This window comes from Hyalella azteca, unplaced genomic scaffold, assembly GCF_000764305.2.
Source record: "Hyalella azteca isolate HAZT.00-mixed unplaced genomic scaffold, Hazt_2.0.2 contig4362, whole genome shotgun sequence".
Lineage (NCBI taxonomy): Eukaryota > Metazoa > Arthropoda > Malacostraca > Amphipoda > Hyalellidae > Hyalella > Hyalella azteca.
In genome coordinates this window covers 1-21,728 of record NW_025934581.1, presented here as the reverse complement: position 1 = coordinate 21,728, position 21,728 = coordinate 1, and the positions used below count along the sequence as shown (strand labels likewise).

The window sequence follows — 21,728 nt, the reverse complement described above, 5'->3', positions numbered from 1 at the left end:
AGTTTTCTGTGTTTTTTTAAGGACTAACTGACTTAAGCTTGCGTTCCGACTTCCGAATATTGGTTGGTCTTCGAATCAAATTTAATTTAAAATTTGAGTGTACTATTGCTTTTTAACGCGTACAAATGTATTCAAATATACCAATAAAAATGACTGCCGATGCACTAGTTGCTACTACTTGGTATTAGCAAGTAGGCACGCATATATTTAGCATTGTACCAATGTCTTCATCAGTATTACTATGCACTATTTAGTAAAAGATATTACCATGTATTTCCTTATTATGATTTTTCGAGAATTTTGACTTATTTCAGGCGTAAAGTAGGGTAAATTTGTTATCATCATTTTTGTTATTTTTTTCTCGATTTTTTAAGCTATGTATGAATACATATGTATGCATTTTCTTTAATTTATTGCGAAAAAATGACATGCGTCCCTGGTCTCAGGAAACCCGACAGTTCAAATACAGAAGGCAGTTGGCTGCTGAGTGGTGACCAATCAGCGCTCGCTCTGCTAATCAGCTGGCTATGTTTACATTTGGATTCCGACAGTCATGAAGACATCGTCGTGAGGTGAGGTGTGACACGTGTTGCGGCGGTCCGACATTTTCGTTGCGGTGCAATTAGCCTAAAGCTCATGTTCTTATATAATTAATATAGAATGACACCATGACCACTCATACCAGCATTATCATACTTAAGAAATTGGTTTAAATTTTAAGTAAATGAGGAAATTAAAAATGAACTGATTCTAAAAAAGCTCTAGTTTGCCACTATGGACTGGCAAGTGGCAACTCACCATCAAGAGGCACAAGAGCATCATAAAAAAATTCCAGCTACATCACAGCACCGGTTTGATTCCACCCTTCAGAATTGCATGGGACTGTTCTGTTTCCAGAGGAGACACTTTCATTGTTATGATTGTTTGATGTGGCCCTATCAGGCCTATGGGCCAGGGCCACAAAAAATTAACGAGAAAAAAAAAACTAAATAACTAATAAAATAAAAAGGGGGGAATTTCAAATTTTCAATATTTGAGAAAATTATACTATAAGAGATGGAATCCTAATGACCAATATTTACCTCAAAATACTTACTATGTGGTTCTAGCAAAAACGAAAAAGGAATTGATTGTTCAATGTTCGTATACACAGGTCCGCATACGACCGAAGCTGAATCACAAGTCAACCTAAACATTTCGTTGAAGATCGCGCATAGTTGTGGTCACGTCAAAGCGGTCTTCTTCTTTTCGGGGTGTCTACACTGGGTAGACTTAAAGCCACAGGTCGACCTCGAGGACGGCCGTTGGGCCAGAGAGCCTGTATTGAGCGTCAAAGCTGTCTGACTGCATTAACACTGTTCTGTTCTTTGATGGGTTAACGGAGTGCTGCGCCTTGGACGATTCACTCCGGAAGCAGCTGTTTGTTAACGATTAAGGGTCAAAGCGGTGGGTTAAGCTGATGAAGTTTTCCACGGCTCTGCAGGTCTGAGGCCAGGTAGGGCTGCTGGTGATATCTCATCCCAGTAGGGTTTCAAGGCTGAGGACAAGTATCACCTGGGAGTTTATCTGACGTCGCAGTTGGGAGCGGGCTTCTGCGTACTCTGTGCAGACTATGAGATATTGATGTGCTGTTTCTGGCACCTGGCACGAAGGGCAGAGTGGTGATGGGGCTTGGCGAATCTGGAGGAGAGACTTGTTTAGTAGAGCAGTGCCGAGTCGTAGTCGGGCGAATAGGGTCTCGAATCTGCGAGTCTGCAGCATGCGATGGGCCCACGGTTGATTGCTCAGAGAAGTCGAAAGGAACTTGCGATGTCTGGTCTGCAGAAGCGGCTGCCTGTTTGGCAACTTTGTCAGCTGCCTCGTTTCCCTGCAGACCAGCATGACTTGGTACCCACTGCAAGTGAACTGCTCCTGTTGGCAACTGAAGAAGGTGCGCTTGAATGGCGGCCACGAGGTGAGTGTAGCTGCTAGGGAATGCTTGCTGAAGAAGCTGTTCTTACAGCGACGTAGACATGACCGTCTTACAGCGACGTAGACATGACCGTCTTACAGCGATGTGAACCGTTATCATGTCGAATAAATTTAAATGTCGTAGAAATTAACGTTATCATGTCGTATGAAGTTAAATGTCGTAGAATGTAACGTTGTCATGTCGTACAAAATAAATGTTGAATTTAACGTTATCATATCGTAGAAATTTAAATGTCGTAGAATTTAACGTTATCATGTCTTAGAAAGGTAAATGTCGTAGAGATTAACGTTATCATGTCGTAGAAAGTTAAATGTCGTAGAATTTAACGTTGTCATATCGTACAAAATAAATGTCGTGGAATTTAACGTTATCATGTTGTAAAAAGTTGAATGTCGTAGAATTTAACGCTATCATATCGTAGAAATTTAAATGACGCTGTGTAATGACGCTTCATGACGAACGACTGAAAAATAAATTGGGTGTTGATATCGTTGAAATTCAGAAGGAATAAAAAGATGTCTCATTCTACAGCTAATGACTTCTGTAGAAGTAAAATAAGGCTGTTACAGGCGACATGTCGCTAAGACTGTTATCAACGCTCTGTTGTCATCATGACATTCAACAGCTGATGACTACTGTAGAAGTAAAATAAGGCTGTTACAGGCGACATGTTGCTAAGACTGTTATCAACGCTCTGTTGTCATAATGACATTCAACAGCTAATGACTACTGTAGAAGTAAAATAAGGCTGTTACAGGCGACATGTCGCCAAGACTGTTATCAACGCTCTGTTGTCATCATGACATTCAACAGCTGATGACTACTGTAGGAGTAAAATAAGGCTGTTACAGGCGACATGTCGCTAAGACTGTTATCAACGCTCTGTTGTCATCATGACATTCAACAGCTAATGACTACTGTAGAAGTAAAATAAGGCTGTTACAGGCGACATGTCGCTAAGACTGTTATCAACGCTCTGTTGTCATAATGACATTCAACAGCTAATGACTACTGTAGAAGTAAAATAAGGCTGCTACAGGCGACATGTTGCCAAGACTGTTATCAACGCTCTGTTGTCATCATGATCAATTAGACTCAAGGGAGAAGCCCTGAGACTGACGTATTTATTTAATCATGAAACTAAATTCAAAGAAGAGCGTAAGACCGACGTCTTCTGTATAATATTAATATATTCCGAAATGGCATTATAATCAAAGTAAACAATATTTATAACAGGTGTTTTAACACCATGATGAACAAAGATGACTATGTGGTGAATGTTGATTGCATGGATGATTGCGTGGCTCAGGAACTGTTGGATGAAAAATCATCACTTCGTTTGAGCGACGAGCTTACGCGGGCCGAGCAAATCCAATCAGTGACATCACTGACCTCAGTGGTGACTGATGACTGCAAGAGTGTTGTGAGTAATAAAGATTGCCTCACACAATCGGACAAAATAAAGAGAATAGAGTCAGTTGATATTTATTCAGATTGATTCAACGTGCAACTGGCGTTAATAGGGCCAGTTGTATGAGAAGCCGAATTTGATAATTCATATGCTGAAGTATAAAAATCTTTGAAGAACGGGCGGTTCAATGAAGGTATATTGAATGCCGAATTTCAAGTTCCTTAAAGGTGTTGCCCCGACGAGTCCCAGATACTGAAATGAAAATTTTACTACTTACTAAACAATTAATTTATCACAAACTAGTTATGCAGCAAATTATTCCAAATTATGAATCAATCAATAATCAACAAATAACCAAATTGACCAACCTAAGATTTTGGTGCATCTTAGTGCTTAATGCATTTAGTAAGAGGCAAATTAGAAATATAGACGAAATCAGATAAAGGAAGGTACTCTAGACGGAAAAATAGAAAAGGACAGTTTGAGATTTTGACGTTAGAAAATTGAAGATAAAGATGATGAATCGTGGGTCACAGCAAAGGAAGCTAGTTCCTCTGCCAATATCAGAGACCACGTAGCCAATTAGAAACTTGAGATATTAATAATTGAATTGAATATTGATTTGTCTAGAGTACCATAGAAAAAAGTTTTACATAGAGCGTAAATAATTAATATGAAAAAAAGCAACATTCACACCAACAAAAAGATAGTGAAACAGTAACCAGGAAGATATTTAGAATCTGAAGGTCCTGTTGCTGTGCTGGATGAAGTGAATGTAGATCCAGAAGTGAATAACTGAGAACTAGCTGCGTTTGAGTTAAGGCACGTTGCGAGATTGAACGTCTGAATGGTATGAATGCTTATGAAGGAGTCCCATCCTAGCTGATACTTACTACCTACTTAAACTACGAAAAAACTGAATACAACAAAACTGCGAACGCAACATGAACAGAAAACGACATATAGACAACAAATTTACAAATGATTACAAAAATTAATAATGGTGGGAAAAATTTCCCACAGTGTGGCAACATGAGTGTGACAACATGAGTGTGACAACATGAGTGTGACAACATGAGAGTGACAACATGAGTGTGACAACATGAGTGTGACTATATATGAGTGTGAAGACATGAGTGTGACAATATGAGTGTGACTATATGAGTGTGAAGACATGAGTGTGACTATATGAGTGTGCCAACATGAGAGTGACACATATGAAAGTGATACAACGAAACATTCGATGATGACTTAAGAGTCATGATGAATCGTTTTCGCTTCACATAACGACCTGCGTCCCAGACAATTCATTGCTTGACATGATAAAAATATGTCATGACCCTTTATATGTGGAGCATGATAGCCATCAGAAGACATAAGCAAGGTTTGCGTTAAATCTTGTATCGTCCTAACTAATGCAAGCGAATAATTAATTGTGTGCACGATTGTGAAAGTTGCGTTAATTCTTCGCACAAATCGCTTATGCAACTCTTGCTTGCCAAGTCAATGTGATATCTGTCAACGCAATAAAATTTCAGTTACTGAAATTCAGTTAGTAAACATGGAACCTTTTCATCGTGTCATATCTGGTTTCTTGGAATGTAAGACGAAGAACATTTCTATAGAAATTAGGCAAATATTGTATGGGGGGAGTAAGAGGGAGAACATGTCTTATGTCCAACAGAAATGTTACACAAACTGTGACCGGAAGAATAATACCGACAATCGTTCTCATACCGACAAATCGACAATATTCTCTCACCTCAATAGTCGACGATTTTTCGACTCTCTTCTAAGCATAACATCTTAATTAATTATGAATACCATCTCCTAGCAATGCATCAACATGCGCGCTGAATTTGCAGATTCTCGTGGCCGACGCGCTTGCTTCGCTGATCGCAGCAAACTTCAGCCGTCACAGGTCAGAAACCGAACAAGGATTAATGCTTCTGCGTGTTGAGAACAAATCGTCTTGTCAGCAGTTTAAATACCAAGCATTTGCTGCTGTGCGAAGCAAAATATTGCTTTCTATGATTGCAAAATCAACTTATCATGAGAGTGATTTGATCACTTTACGTGTAACATGATTTGTAGGCACATTTCGCATTTACTGGGAATGATTGTTTTGATTACGCTAAGTTTCTTGGTTGCATTGAATCCGATTAGAACGAGCAATTGTTCATTTGCGACTTCAATCTCGTTAAGAGATATATTTTATTCACTGGTAAAGTTGTGAACTTTAATCAACTTAGTTGTTATTCAACCAATATACTTTACTTTACTTTAGATATTTCGATTGTTACTCGTTGAAATGCTGCAGCGAACTTTCCTAGTCTATTGTAAAATTCAAACACATGAAACTGTACTTAAGTGAACTTCCCTTAACTTGATGAATTTAAACGATGAAGGAAAATATGTGTCATGTCATGTCATGACATGACATGACATGACATGACATGACAGGAACAAATACAGTAGCAAGTTAAATACAGTTAGTGAGTGACATGACTTGTCATGTCATGTCTGAACATATATTTTCCCATAGCTTTATCTAGTCTGTTCTTGAACGCGTTCATACTCGGAGCGCCAACGATGTCATCGGAGAGGCTGTTCCACATGTCGGTGATTCGAAGCGAGAAGAAATTTTGTCGCGTGGATGTGTAACAACGCAGTTTTTTTAGTTTATAGCCGTGGCCCGTGGTTATGGTGGGGTGAGTGGTGGTGGTGTTGGGGCTCTCAGAACACCCAACTAGCCTACAGGATCGTATAGGTTCTGGATATTAACGAGTACTTATTAAAACACTTTATTACACTTTCAATGAACACAATGAATAATATAGAATAACTTCGGCACATTAACACTTCAACACTTCATCTTGGATGCATGGCTTTCGAGACTAACTCTTGACTCTGAGATTTGAGGCTTTCCTACAAAAGAAACAAATAAAACAGATAAATAATAGTTACCTAAACATTAAAGTATTCATACATATATAACCTAAGTATTTACACAATTAGTTCACATCAATCTATTCACGTATATATTTACATGTCCACATCCTAACGCAGCACATACCTCCGCTCCGGCTTTCCACAACAGAATAATCTTATCACCTTCTCCTTCCGCACTTATAGCCTTCCGTAAACTCTAAACTAAAATGACAAATTCAAAATAATAAACCATTTTGGAACAAAAATTATCGCCTCGCATTACATTAAAATACCCAACTATTTCTATCCTTTACAATTGTCTCTTATACACATCTAGATGTGTATAAGAGACAGGTGGTGGGGTGAGTGGTGGAGAGGTGAGTTCTCGCAATTGTAATCGTGAGGAAAATATATATTCTATACTGAACCGCAGCGATGCTTAAGAATATATATATCTAATAAATGTTGAGAGATTAACAGCAGTGAAGGATGCCCTTTAAATAGATGACATTAAGCCCAGCGTCTGTACGAGGTTCGGCACTGCACTACTCGGATGGTGTGACTGCGAGCAACAAACGTGAAACGTTTCAGGCTCAGTGTGGCGTCTGCGGTCAGTAAGGTAGGGTGTGCGACTACTGCCGGTGCGTGCGCTCCGTGTCGAGTGTTAATATTGCAGTTTTTAGTGTTATTTTCATATGAACTATAATGCCGATAAAGTGTTTTAATAAGCCTTAGCGGCGTTTGTAAGCTTTCTCCTGATGCCAGGCAGGAGGCTGTGCCGTAAGCTGCTGACTGCAGTGGATCTGTGGATGCCGCGCGAGTGCATCAGGTGTTGCGTTGTTCTTTATGGCCGCCATGGTGATGACGATTGACGTAGAACTTGTTATATGTATCATTATCCCTATTTTGGCTGGACTATTTGCTTGTTACTCCTGTTATTCAGTGGCTGATATACTGCCTTGTTGAGCATCAGCGGATGTCTGAGGACAGGATGAAATAACGTGCGTGAACGCAGGCCGTCTTCCATTTTGTGTGAACGCTGGTGCGCGAGCCTTGCACAGGCTGCGCGGCGAGCGGCGGCCGACGATAACGCGACGATGATGAGGATACTGTTGCTGTTGTTGTTACTGTTGCTGTTATTGTTACCGCTCTTACTGTTGCTGTTTCTGTTGGTGTTACTGCTGCTGTTGCTGTTACTGTTACTGCTGTTGCAGCTGCTGTCATTTCTTCGGTTGTTGCTGTTGCTGCTGTTGTGCCTGCGGTTTTGCTGCTGTTGTTTCTGCTGCTGTTTTTCTACTGATGTTGCTGCTGATGCTGTAGCTGCTGTTGCTGTTATTTGCTGCTGATGTTGCTGCTGATGTTGCTGCTGATGTAGCTGCTGATTTTGCTGCTGATGTTGCTGCTGATGTTGCTGCTGATGTTGCTGCTGATGTTGCTGAGAGTTATGTAGATGTTGCTGTTGTTGCTTATTTTGTTGCTGATGTTGATGCTTTTGTTGCTGCTGTTGTTACGATGTTGTTTCTAATGTTGCTGATAGTGTTGCCGCTGTCGTTGTTGCTGTTTTTGCTGCTGATGTCCTTGATGAAGTTGCTGATGATGATGTTGCTGATGTTGCTGCTGTTGTTCCTACAGTATTTGCTGCTGATGTTGCTGCTGCGATTGCTGATGTTGCTGATTGTGTTGCTAGTTTTGTTGCTAATGTTGCTGATTTTGTTTTTACTTTCGGAGCTGCTGATGTTGCTGATTTTGTTGTTGCTGTGGTTGCTGATGTTGCTAATGATGCTGGTGTAGTGTCTGCTTTCGTTGCTGCTGATGTTGCAGCTGTTGTCGCTGATTTTATTGCTGATGTTGTTTTTGCTGTTGTTGCTGCTGCTGTTGTAGCTACTGTAGATGCTAATGCTGCTGATGTTGCTGATTGTGTTGCCGATGTTGTTGATAATGTTGTTGATGTTGTTGCTGCTGTCGTTGCTGATGTTGCTGATGTTTTGGCTAATATTACTGCTGTCGTTGCTGCTGTTGTTGCTGATGTTGTTGCTAATATTGCTGATGTTGCTTCTGTCGTTGCTGCTGTTGTTACTGATGTTCTTCGGCACATCCCACAGCTGAAGTAACGGGAATCGTGAGTGTTACCACCACTTCACCAGCTAAAGTAAAAGCACTCGTGTGGCATCACCACTTCGTTCAGAAAAAGTAACAGCTTTCGTATGTGGCATCACACATCACCACTTTGTACAGCAATAAAAATATGCGTTTAAAAATTACTTTTTAAAGACAGCACTTCTAAAGAGGCCAGTGTCTCCGATGTTACACGTATATAATGAATTTTGTATGTCATTTTTAAATATTTTAAAATATTTATAAAATTTTTTTAATATATCAACATATATATTTTTGAATTTTTAAACTTATTAATTCTTTCAATTTATTCAAGCATTGTCTTCAACTTTCAGGTCGCTCGCAATTTCAGGTCGCTGAAACAATTTCATTAAATACAAAATGTTAAATAGAAAATAACGTGTTTGATCTGTTCTGACGTTTTATATTTTATGAGAACCTCTTGAACGACTTTTGATAATTATTTTGTATATTCAAATAATAAATCTATAATTCAAAATATTAAACACTCGTATAGCAACTGCATACTCAATCGCCATAAGATAACACTGGGTATTTTCTTGATCAGTAATTATTTTGAATTCCCCTCTTATATAACTAATGGTCTCCAAAATAGCTGAATGTGATTCAAGTTCAAAATGGTGGTTTCCTAGAGTTTTAAAGAGAAATCTGCCTTCCAAGCCATATATAAATTTTAAATCATTCATTCAGGCATTTTTCTTATATCTTGCAGTTATAAGGCTTAGAAATGTGTTTGAAGTTTACAGAGAGGAACCGCTCTGTGGACAGAATACCACCGAGAGAATTAAGTTGTTAAGATGCCGAAGAAGAAAGTAATGGCGAGAAAGGCATCACAGGAACGAGAAATAAAAAGGGGAATAGGCAAATATGAGATGAATTTGCTTTCCGTATTCGCTTACTGTAGTCAACGTCATCTCATTTTAGTGAAAAAGACTCGTTAGAGCGTGATAAGTTGCACAAGCTCAACGACGAGAAAGGTAAACGAGGTTTGTTAAAAATCATACTCATGTCATTAGACAGAAAACTTTTCCAAGAATGAAGAAAAACTAGCATAATTGGCAGCGTGATCATATCAGTCCCGCAACATGAGATAGCGACACAATCTAACCTCTGCATGTCACCGAACCAGATATTAATTATGATTTTCATTGCAGCGATAAGATCTGAGCGGCCTGATAGCGCTGCAGCAGTTGTTCGTTGCGGTGCTAGCAGGTCGCAGGCATGTGCATACGTAGCAAATTGATGGAAACGTGAAAGCAGTTGAGGGTGTGATGAATATCGGAGTATGAGAAATATTAATATTATCGAATCGAGTATTCATATATCAAAAATATTTTCATCAGTTCACTCGTTGTTGCCTCGTATTCACCTTATGCTCAATGATTGAATATTATGATTTCCTGCTATTTTAATATCACATAATGAGAAATATACATAAATAATATCATAAGATTTATTATCGTCATATTATAATGCAATAATAAGAGTTAATTATAATATTACTTCTGCTGTTGTCTCGGTCGGGTGTTTGGACGTTGAGGCAAGACTCAAGACCCAAGTTTGTCCCAAGTATTACCATCCTAATAAGTAATGCAGAGACGGGAAGTTCAGTGACGAAAAGCGATGGCCATTATTACTCAACAATCGAACTTTCGCTTCTAAAGAAGGCATCGAAAAAAACCTTCATATATCTTTAGCAGCAGTTTGTTACCACCAAATTTTTCATTATCATTTTTTTGTCATCCTTGTATTTAATTTATTCGTCTTTCCATTTCCAGAGAAATTGTCATAGTGTTGATGTCTTCCTAATAAAAGAATGGAAAATAGAACTAAAGAATTATGTTAAAATTAAGTTGGATCAAATTCATGTTATTTTTGTGATCGAAAACTCCATATTGTCAATTTAAAATCTTCATTATTGGTAATTTATGTATTTTAACTTTGTCTCAGATTCTTCGTATTCACAGACAGTGAGGTCAATTGTCGTTTTCTACCACCCTCATTTCATAGGGCACCATTTTATCAGTTATTGGGAGCTGTAGCTTACAAAGCTGAAAAATCAGTGTACACTCATACAAATGAACGAATCATATTGTCCAAATAGTGACGCAATAACAAGTATCATCTGATACTTGCATATCAGACGCAAGTCAGATACGTACTCAAAGCAGTAAATTTAATTTTAATATAAAGGATGACAACTAAATTTCTTCTTGTTTAAATCCGCAATAAAGTCCACTAATATCAGGCAATGTAAATTGTTGATGAAGACATTTTTTCATCGTTTATACCCCCCACTCGATTTTGGAAGTAAAAACATAAACACGAAATTCTTCAGATAATTTTTCAAGGAAGTGCACGGAACAGAATCAGCGCTCATAGCGCCAGCATTGATTTGCGCCTTCAGTGACTTTCACGACTAAAATATTTATTTCCTGTTTGTGCAAATACTGGAACGCTGGAGAAACCTCTCTTCTGTAACTAATTGAAAATATGATTTAGTGGGAAGATGCATGATGATCATGTCTAAATCGGTGCTTCAGCTCCCCATACAACCATTTTGTCACGCTTTATCAATGATTGTTCTTAAATTTTTAATTTCAATCTAAATTTTATGGAATGAAAAATTTAGTGCTATTATAGACGAACGGAGTACAGGAAATTTGGCTTGTAGACAGTACAAGTTTCAATAGTTTATTTGAGGTTTACATCCATGAAGCACCACGTTTCAATGTTGACGTGTAAGTTTCGAACAAGGTACCTAAGAGTATATTTATTCGTCTTCGACTCTCACCTGATTTAGGATTAAGGAAGGCTACACTAGACTTTATTTGCGCAGTAGCATCATAACTTCTAGGTTAATTCAAGTAAAACGAGTTGCCTTTTCTTGGAGGAAAGAAGTGATGTCGATCAAACAAGCTTATTAGACCAGCAGATGCTGGATCACTAACTATCACTCAGAAGGCTTGTGTCAAGTGTACCTATATTTTTTGTTGGAAATCACTCAATAATAATTACATGAAACTAAAATTTTCCACAAAATGGCAAGTGCGACGATAGAGTGCGACATTTGTAATGAGAACTTCGACTCGGGCAACCACAAACCGCTTTGCCTAACCTGCGGCCACACGTTTTGTTTCTCTTGCATAACAAATTTACTAAGACTCCCTGGAACTCAAAATTGCCCACAATGTAGGAAACCATTTTCTCAACAAATTGATCAAATTATTGTCAACTACGTATTGATTCCTTCTGAAAACACGGCTCGCGGACATCCCCCGAGCTCGCAGTCAGAGGCACCGTGCCTCCATCAAGGGAAGGCCCTGGATTACCTGTGCGTGGACTGCATGGAACTCGTGTGCTTTGCGTGCACCAGGGGCACACATGTCACGCATAAAATTGAGTTAATAGGCAACCTGTCGCAGGAGAATCAAGCTGTTTTGAGCTCATGGATGAAAATACGGACAACAATGCACGATAAACTGGGGAGCGGGAATAACCTAGTCTCTGTGTCAGACGATATATTGAGTTTGATGGATGAAATCCTTAACCTGAAGACTGACTTTCATGGATGGAAAGATTCGCTGGCCCAAAAAATGTCGAAAGAACACGACCTCCATGCCTGGGATGTCACGCTCTCCGGTGTGGATGAGAACCAGCGACATGAATGCAGGGAAATGCTTTGCCGTCTAAAATTGAAGCCTCCAGAAAATGTGGAGATACCAGAGATCAGAGCGAGGTTGAATGCAGCTTTGAAAAAATGCGATTCATTACAGGTGAGTAAAGTGAGTTTTGAGACAGATATTTATAAGTTGGAGCAGGAGTCAGCTCCGATTAAAACTACATAGCATGTTTGGAACTGGGTCGGTCATGCCCACCGCATACCGGCAGGTTTGGAGAAAAATTCAAACCGCCAATTCAAACAATATAATATAAATCTGTAAATAAATGATATATCATCCAAATATGCTAGCTTCGAATGTATTACAACGTTTTTTACACCATTCATGAACCGACAGATCATTTCAGAGCTCCCTAAATATTTAATTTTACATATTTGATATGAAAGGCATAAAATGAGAGGATAAAATAAATTATTTTTTAGGGTTAAGTTGAAATAAATTGCAACAAATGATCAATCTTAAATCGTAATCAAAATATGAATGCTGTAAAAGCGAAGACTTAACGTATTGCTAAATGTGTTGCGCACGTTCATTTGGGTATTTTTATGTTAAGAGTATCTTATGTTGCTGACGAGTTTTAGATTCAAGGGCCTGCTGTCACGGCGACGGCGCGACAGTGCCCCGGCGCTGGCGCGGCCCTGCCACGAATTCAAAACGACCTTCAGGCGCCACATCCAAAGGGCGCAACTGCGGGAGCGACTCCTCGAACATTCCAGGTTCCTGTGCTGGTGAGTCATCGTTCAGAGAATGAGGGTCCATGTACACATAACGCAGAACTTATCACTCCTGAGTAGGTCTTCCTGACCCTATTTGCCCAGCAAAAAGCCTGAAGCCGTGCTACAATAGCCCATTCGTATTCTCAGATTGTGCCCTTACTGTCATTGTGTATTACTCAGCGAATACATGTGATATAAAAGAATTTTGGATGGATATATGGTGATGAAAATTCCCTCCATGTGAGTCTCAAGACTAATTAAAAACGCTATTCTACGATCGATTCGTATTTTTTTCCCTCTGGTTTAATACTGGAAATTATTTTGTTCTGGATTGATTCCGTAAAAAAATTATTCAATTTATTCTTGCAATATAATTTCATTTTAATTTCTACGAATAAACCGAATAGATTAGGTTCAGAGTTAGGTTACCTAATAAGGTTAGGTCCAGCCAGATTAATTTTTTTACTTTTTATTCACAATTTTACTTAGGTCATTGGGTCAAAAATAATCATAGTCTAGTAAAGTGCAATATAAAGCATTACGTTTATAGGTAATGCTTTCTATGGAGAGGGGAAATGATGTCGTTCATCTGCCCAATAAACGCTTTTTTACATTTATTCACTTTTTCTACTTCTGCCAATCCATTCATGTTACTGAATAACCACATTGCTAATAGAATTACTATTCGTATATTTAAATTGCAACATGAAAAATTCCCGTGGAATTTTCAGACATATGAGCACGGTGTGCCTTGGACAGTCACCAGCTGCGATGAAGGAGAGCGAGCTGTCGCCAGCCTGTCCAGCAACATCAAGCCCAGTCGCCTCGTGGTGGTGTCCACCCACACCAGCCCCATCCCGGGGCTGGGGCAGCTGCTGACCCGCCTCGCCGCCCACCACCGCGGCGACATCAGCCTGCTGCCCCTGGACTCCTTCTGGGCGCCGCCAGGACAGCCGGATGGAGGCATGGGAGCCATCATCAACAAGTCAGGGTACATTGGACAATAGTTTGACAATTCAGAAAATAGTCGCAGTGCGAGCGGGTGAAGATAGAGATAAAATGACCATTATTTATGAACTTTCACTGAAATTATGGGAGATCGTTGCAAGGAGGCTTGGGAGTGGAACATTGTCTCACGAATAAATGCGATGTATATTTTCGAAATCAGCAAAACAAATAAAATGATGAATATTACAAAAATGATAAAATGAAATGCATGTAAATAGAGTACGTAACATATATGTATATACATATATATTTCTTGTTAATAGTACTCAAATTTATAAATAACGTAAATTTAAAACCATCACCCTCCATCACTCTCCGGAGCAAACTATCCAAGCCCTGACGAGTTCCCTCTCCCCAACCCTAAACAAACCCCGCACACACTAATAACCAACCCAATCATGCGTTATGCACCTTTTTCATCTCCTACTGCCCTATCCATTTCTCCTTATTCTTACAGGCCAATCTGCTCCACCTCATGTTCGCTTCCACTCTTTCCTATAGTAGCACCGCACCAACACCACCACCACGAACTTAGCAGATTTTGTCATCCTTGCTGCAATGAATGTCGAATACTGGTGTTTTTAAAATTGACTTTCAGTTGCACCATCTTCATTATTTTGACCTTCAAGAAGCAATTCAAGTTTTCACTTCTTTTATTTTATTGACAATATGTTCAAATCGATAACCTGTTAAACTTGAAAATGTTACTTTCAAATGCATCTGCATCCAATAGTGGGAACCAATGGATTTATAATAACCTAATTAAGCGGACTTAAATTTTAGAGCATCTGAGGAGCGTATCACTCATAAATGGAGTGACAAAGTGAAAGAACAATGTGAAAGTACAACGTAAAAGAACAATGTGAAGAAATTTTATACGCGTCCGTGCCCCATAAGTACTATAATTGACGTATTTTAATAGATGTCTTTACGTTTAATTATGACGATTGCGGAAGCGATGATATTTATAAATGTACTTAAGAGTACAATAGTTGTTGGTTTCTTCCACATTCAGGTCTAGAGTCACCTCTGACGCGATCTCGCTTTGGCCGTCATCGCCTAAACGTAAAATGAATGTCAAATTTTGTGTTAACTCAGGTTATATCTTCGGGTAGCCACGTGGTAGTCACGTGTGTCATTAGAAGCTTCCCCATGCTGGTGGTTGGAACTCAATATCGTTCGTAGCCCAAATATGAGTTAATTTTTATAATTTCCAAGCTCATAAGTCTAGACGTTGAATGAAAATTTTAAATCGATAAAAACTCTGAAATCTACATAAATTACTGTATCATATTCTTCCCATTCATCTATAGAGTGATGTTTCTTGATCATATATTCTCTCACGTTTTCCTGTGTTGACAGTGTCCGCCTTGATACAATGTACGGCTCTCATGGTCAGTTCTTAGACTACTTCAACAAGCGACATCGCGTCGGAATGCAGAGCGGTAGATTGTATCCTAAGATTGATTCATATAACAGCCGTGTTATTTCTGATTTATTCTAATTGCAATAAATTACTGTTTTATCCCTTGCAAGTTTTGGAATTTGTCAAGTCTTTCTTGAGAAACGGCATTTTTTTCTATTAATTGCTAGCATCGCTTATGTTGCACCTTTGATTCCTATAGCAAGTTTGTTAGGACAAAACACAAACTGGAGCCTCTACGTTTCATTTACTTTTTATTTACTTCAATAAACAGAGAGATGTTTACATCCATGAAGCATAAGTTGAGTTCGAGGTCATCAAATCGTATGAGCAATAGAAAGTTGAATAAAAAGTGGGAACTGATGAGGTTCACGAACACGTTCAAATAAGTGGATAAAATAAGTTATTCTAAATATAAATATTAAATATTTTTTGGTAGCTTACCTTAGACTTTGCGTGGAAGGTAGATTTAAGGTTCCCAAACTCCAAACAGGAGCAACTAGAGCGTGGCCTTGCAGGATCGGTCTACGTTTAGGCGGAAACGACTTCTACTGGTCTAAATATTTACCAAAGAAAATTGGTAAGTTTTCGAATAATTAACCGTTAGTTGAACCCATCGTTGTAACTGATATTGAAAATTGTTGATTTTGAAAGCAGAAAGTGAATTCAATTTTCTTGGGAATGATAAGTGACGGTGGTGAAAGAACTGTAGTAGCACGGATACCATTCTAATGCATTGCATTATTATAAGTTATTACTTTTTTAAGTTAATAACAACGCAACAGTACAAATTTACATAATTAACAGGAAACATAACTTAATGAAACAAACACGTCCCTGTCATCTCTATCAATTGGCCCGTTGAAGTGGTCGGAGGCTTTTATTACCCATTGTCACTGCGGAGACAATGAACAACACAAACTGACTTAGCATCTTAGTCTGGATGATCTGCATATTGAAAAATGAAGTTCTATTCGCGCAGATGACTCGTCTTCAATGAAAGTTTGAATAATTAGTAACCTCGGTTATCGGAGTCAATTTATTTGCATAAATTTTTACCTTTCATCAGTAAATTATTGACAGAAAGCGTCAAAAAATGTGTTGTACGCGTCATTACCGCCAAACGATGGAACTTTGACTGAGGATAGCACAGATTTTTAATATTGAACAAAAGGATAAATTAGCTGAGTAAATATTTTTTGTTCATTCTAGTCCGGCCTGTTCTACAGACGATGCTTGTTGTGTCAGAGGAACGCCTCGCAATGTCAGCTCAAAATTACGGAAGAATGGTTGTAGGGTCACCCGCTGGCACTTCCCAAACGTCTGCGACGACGACTTGGACTGGATGATCTCCATCCTGCACCGATTTAAGGATTCTCGGTGCGTATGAATAAACTCTATTTGAATTAATTAGTATTTTCATTCTTGCAGTTTCTGTTACTAAAGCGCTTGCCAGTCGAACACTAGGATTTTGTTCTTACAAATGAATTAATATTATGTTGAAAGACACTTTAAATATAAAAAAAAATATTTTCTGAATCAAGTATAAATAAGAACGACATAAAAACACTGCAATATATATAGGGCTTCTTACATAATATATTGTGAAGTAATGAAGCTAAATGCCTATCGCTTTCGATGCCTATCGCTAAATGCCTCCAACTCCCTATACTTCCAATATATAGAAAGTATAGGAGTATCTATAATTGGAGGCTATATTCAATTAAATTAAATTATATAATATTCAAAATTATACAATTGAATATATATATGCAATTAGAGCTAGTGTAGCCAACTCGAATGATTCATTCACTAAAACTTACTCACTTTGTGTCGATCAACTTTACGAAAATTCTGACTCAGATTTCCCGATAAAAGTATAATATTTCTTAGTTCCTTAATTGATTGCCATCTCAGCCTGAGTCTGGTCTTACCGAGAAATGGCCTCACCGCTACGGGCGCTCGTCGGCTGTTCGCGAAGCTCCCCCAAATCCGGGAGGTATACCACGACCCTGGCGCGGCGCTCCTCAAGTCAGCTGGCAGTGCACCTGATCTCTCCTTCATCGAGTTGTCAACGAACAACATCATTCATTGGATATGAAATTCTGCCGCGTGGAAGTAAGTATGTGACGGGAAGAATCAAAAACAGTATATATGATGCATTTTTTCAGTGTTCTCCTCGAGTATTGAAGGCTTGAAGGGACGAATATTGAAGCATGAATTGCTGGGTCTTTCCAAACGGGAGGTACCAAGTAGAAATGTTTTGAATCGGCTTGATGTAGAGCAGTTTTTTACTGATAATATCAGGCGTGAATACCATTTATTTAGATTTCTTGTTAAAAAACGTACGTAAACTATCTACTGTTTTATTAAATGTAGGGATTATGTAAGGAAATGGAAATAAATAATTAAAGGAAAGTAGTACGTGAAAATGTGAGAAATAAATGGTCAATGATTCCACAAAGGTTTACTTAAGTACAAATGAGTCTTTCAAAGTGCGCATCATATTACGAAGTACCAATAATATTTACACATAAAAATCTACATTTTTTGCGGCAATTGATAATGATTGTATATTTATTTTAGCCACAAGTGAGAATAATCAAAACATTGGAAAAACAAGGTTGATTGAGGATAATCAACAGGGCTGTTTATCTATTGGCATTTCTCAATATACGGCATCTATATTCATGCTCTTTTTTATTGAAAATAATTTAAAAACTTTGAATACCCGACTTCAAAGTGGAAGAATTTTTCATTTGCTGAGAAGTTCAAGAAGAATTTTTTCAAGAATAAATGTGATATTACTTAACTACTTGTTTAACATTCATATTCAAATTTTATTGTCCAGTAAAGAATGTATTTGTGTGCTAAATTTTTTAACCACATTTGTAGCCAAGTTTTCTCTAAAACAGTCATAAATTCAAAATATCTAAAAATATTTATTAAAAATATATGAAAAGAGCAAATCATTAGACTCAAGATTTACAAAACCCTCAACAATGCCTGCCTTTTAGAAGTGATTTAACGAAGTGAAAGGAATCAATACAAACGTGAAAAGAAAATAATGAAGTTCTTTCAAATGAAAATTAAGTTTTTTTCTCATTCAAAAAATTCTATTCTAATTTCCAGGTTTTTTGAGCGGTTGGTGGATCGCAAATTGCCGGGCAAGATGATTTGAGACCTGGCCTGCTTATCAAGACATTATTCACTGGCGGTCTTGCGGTGATATGTAGAGAAATTGCAAAAGAAATACTACTCAGAATCATTTTAATCATATGGCATATTGAATCTTGTTTGGTCTAGTGTGTTTCGTGCTTTTATTCGTATAGTAATCCCACAACAGTGGTTTAAGGACAAGTATATGGTTGATGCAACATTATATTGTTTTCGAAAATTGTTATTGTAACTTGAGACGAATTTGAACAGTGATTACATTTAATCTTGTTTAAGTGATATACCAAGGGGTCACCTGTCCATTCGAATGAGACTTCACGAAAAATTAAATTAAAACAATGACTGGAATCATTATAATAATAGTAAACATTCAATTATTATATTAGATATATTACATTGAATTATAATAAATAAATTTTATTAAAATATAAACTGACGCTATATATATAGTTGCAGGATTAAGTCAAATCTCAAACCAAATTGCTCTATGAACTACGTGGCAGCATTTTTAATCATTCGCTTTGGAAAAAAATGAATTTAATGAGGATAGAATGTTGTGAAAAACTATATAAATGAACGTATCAATATCCCTGGCAACGTAAGTGGAACCTGAAGGCATAAATAATACAGAAAATCACTTTTGATCAATGGAATTACGAAGAAAATTTTACGGAAAGTCTTCACAAACGTAGAGATTTACAAAACTTTGATTGATAGCTATTATATTGAATAAATAAGATTTTCGAAGGCGCAATTTTAGTGCCTGCCTATTTGCCGATTTCTAGGGAAAACGTATGATTATTTCTCAGGAGTAAAATAATTTTTCTAACAGTAACACGGACAAAATTAGACAACAAGACTGATTTTTATCTCCGAACCATATTCTTACCTTGTAAAGTTGCCCTCGCGTCAAATCTGAAATTGTTACTACTGTATGTTTGAATTACATTGCAATTCATTCCAAGCCTTACATTGTCCCGAGCCTATAGGAATGATATCTCTCTGCCTTAATAAGCATTTCTCACTTTTTACACCATTCATTCATTTACAAAGAACCTGAGAATATTTTCCTTCTGGTAATAGGATTTTATCTACCAAGCTTGAGCAGGTAAAATTACGTTAGTTTGGAAGTTAATTAATTACGTTAGTTTGGAAGTTAAACAACCTTTAAGTGCAAATTTTAGGTATCGCATACAGCTAAAGCAAAAAAAGGTGAGCAAAACGGGTTACCCTGCAGGAGAAAACTAGAACGAGAACGAGTCCGTGATCCTTAAAGCCTGGCAACGTAAATAAATAATTGAAGAAAAAAGCAATGCTTCATTCAAGGAAATCTGGGTATTTAATAATTTGGGATAAAGTTATTTAATGCTTTTGTGCCATTTCACACCCTCGCATGCCGGAGTATATTACTATAATATAAGGCAGAATCCGTACAGCTTGTCGGCACTGACGAGCACCCAAAATTCGGCACAGCGTTTCATCCAGCCAATCTTCATCTCTTTCGTCGGATGGAAAATTAAAATTTACACACATTAATTAAACATTTACACTATCACTTCTCACAATAACGTGGATGATGGATCACAACATGAGTGTTGACCTCTTCTACAGCTGCCCCTTCATCCTGATAGCCCACAGAGTAGCATGGATACCACGACGCTCATCGGTTGACCCTCCTACATCACAGAGAATAGACTGAAAGGACAAAGATGGATCCATGTAATCAAAACATTCCAGAGTAACTCGAATGGAAAATATGTTCATGAATAAAGAAGTATAATAACAATTGGCTGCATATAGCCTAGCAGTGGCCGCCACTTGAGATATGGTCGTGATCTCATCATTTCATTTATCTGCTTGATTATCTCATAACAACAACAATATTTCTTTCGCCCGCTACACGGTGCATGTGCAGTTTTTGATTGTGGATGTGTGGTATATTATTAAAATAAAATAATCCTGAACATTAAAGGGACAAAAAGTTCCAATGAAATGAAAATTCATTTCTGAGCGAATAAAAGTTGAAGTAGGGTATCATGGGGCAGCGAGCCCACTGCGGGTCATGGGCCCATAGCGGGTTTCTCGCTGAGTATTTACGGCAGATATTGGGCCGTGCGCTCTACCGCCGGTCGACAGTTTCACAGGGATAAAGTGTACGGCTCTACGTTTAGCTAAGAGTTTGCGTTATTAAGTTATTTGTGAATAACTGGTTTAGCCCAGATAAAAGTTTTTTTGCTGCTAAATAAAACTGTTTTCGATTACTGTAGATGAAGCTTTTGAAATTGCTGTTAATGGCGTTCACCACTCAATAAATTTCTAATCCGGTATATTTTGGAAGTAATATTTATAGGGATAATTTTGAGATCATGTTTTGACTATTAGCTTTTAAAATAAAATGTTGACACGATATAAATTGAAATGATACCTAGTGGGGCAACGGGCCGATGCATGTCACAGGACAAGGCGCCCATGGTGGGCTCTATACCCTACAGTGAAATCTTGTGTTATACATCATTAGATTTGTCTCAATGACCTTTTCAAAACTATGACTAGCTTTTTGAATTACAAATTACACTTCATATTGCATGATTTTTTGATTTGCCGCCTCAAAGCAGCAGGTTTAGTTTCTAGTTATGCGTATTTATATGACCCCTTATCGAGTTATTGACTCTTGCCTTGCCAAAAGTTGATTTTTGTCAACACAAATGAGCCAAAAGTTTTTATGGTGTTGGCTGAAATCACGATTAGGTACGAATTCTCTGCACATAATATCTGGATTATGGACGAAACTGGAACGAAGTTTTTTTCTGATCAACTAAATATATTTTTTCCAGTCAAGGATACATTTTTCCATGTCAAGGACGAATTTTTTATCGTAAGGAATAGTCAAAGATAGAATCGTAAGGAATAGTCAAGTCAGGGATAAATATTTTAATGTCAATTAAATTTTTTTTCTTCACGTCAGTGAAGAATTTTTTTCAGTGAAATTTTTTCAAGTTGAGGATATAATATTTTAAGTAGTTAACAAATGAATGAATGTCATATTTTCTATTACATTTTTCTTATTTTTAACTGCAAAGTGTTGTTTTATCATTTTTAAACGGCAAGACACGCTATTGCTAAGGATGATTTTCTGATGTTCATGATCGCAATTTCAAGCATGGCTTTCAGTGAAGCATAGGATGGCTTCTAGGCGAGATGTGCTGTCGCGTTCACTTCCCTCTGAGCTGGCACGCAGATGACGAGAAACTGACGGAACTTGCCGCAAGTT

General features: G+C 37.8%; 2 protein-coding genes across 2 annotated transcripts in view; one reads left to right on the top strand and one right to left on the bottom strand.

Annotated features, from left to right (window-relative positions):
• LOC108669895 (rhoGEF domain-containing protein gxcJ) overlaps positions 1-9,364 on the bottom strand; it is a 21,118-nt gene extending 11,754 nt beyond the window's left edge. The window contains exons 1-2 of the mRNA XM_047879986.1: positions 9,350-9,364; positions 8,056-8,416 (exon numbers count right to left, since the gene is read on the bottom strand). Of these exons, the coding sequence (XP_047735942.1) occupies positions 8,056-8,416; positions 9,350-9,364 (376 nt within the window). The remainder of the gene's footprint in view (positions 1-8,055; positions 8,417-9,349) is intronic.
• An 869-nt stretch (positions 9,365-10,233) lies between these two features.
• LOC108669897 lies at positions 10,234-18,817 on the top strand. Its single transcript, XM_018157330.2, has 8 exons — positions 10,234-12,226; positions 12,715-12,861; positions 13,581-13,840; positions 15,220-15,302; positions 15,774-15,860; positions 16,510-16,660; positions 17,198-17,398; positions 18,413-18,817. The coding sequence occupies exons 1-7, from the start codon at positions 11,492-11,494 to the stop codon at positions 17,379-17,381; spliced, it is 1,647 nt and encodes a 548-aa protein (XP_018012819.1). The 5' UTR covers positions 10,234-11,491; the 3' UTR covers positions 17,382-17,398; positions 18,413-18,817.
• The last annotated feature ends 2,911 nt before the right edge of the window (positions 18,818-21,728 follow it).

What these genes read in the sequence shown, in the direction of transcription:
- LOC108669897 (XM_018157330.2), top strand. Translation starts at nt 11,492, where the DNA reads ATGGCAAGTGCGACGATAGAGTGCGACATTTGTAATGAGAACTTCGAC. An exon ending in AAAAATGCGATTCATTACAG is followed by an intron (nt 12,227 to 12,714) that starts GTGAGTAAAGTG and finishes GACGAGTTTTAG; the next exon opens with ATTCAAGGGCCTGCTGTCAC. An exon ending in GCCATCATCAACAAGTCAGG is followed by an intron (nt 13,841 to 15,219) that starts GTACATTGGACA and finishes CTGTGTTGACAG; the next exon opens with TGTCCGCCTTGATACAATGT.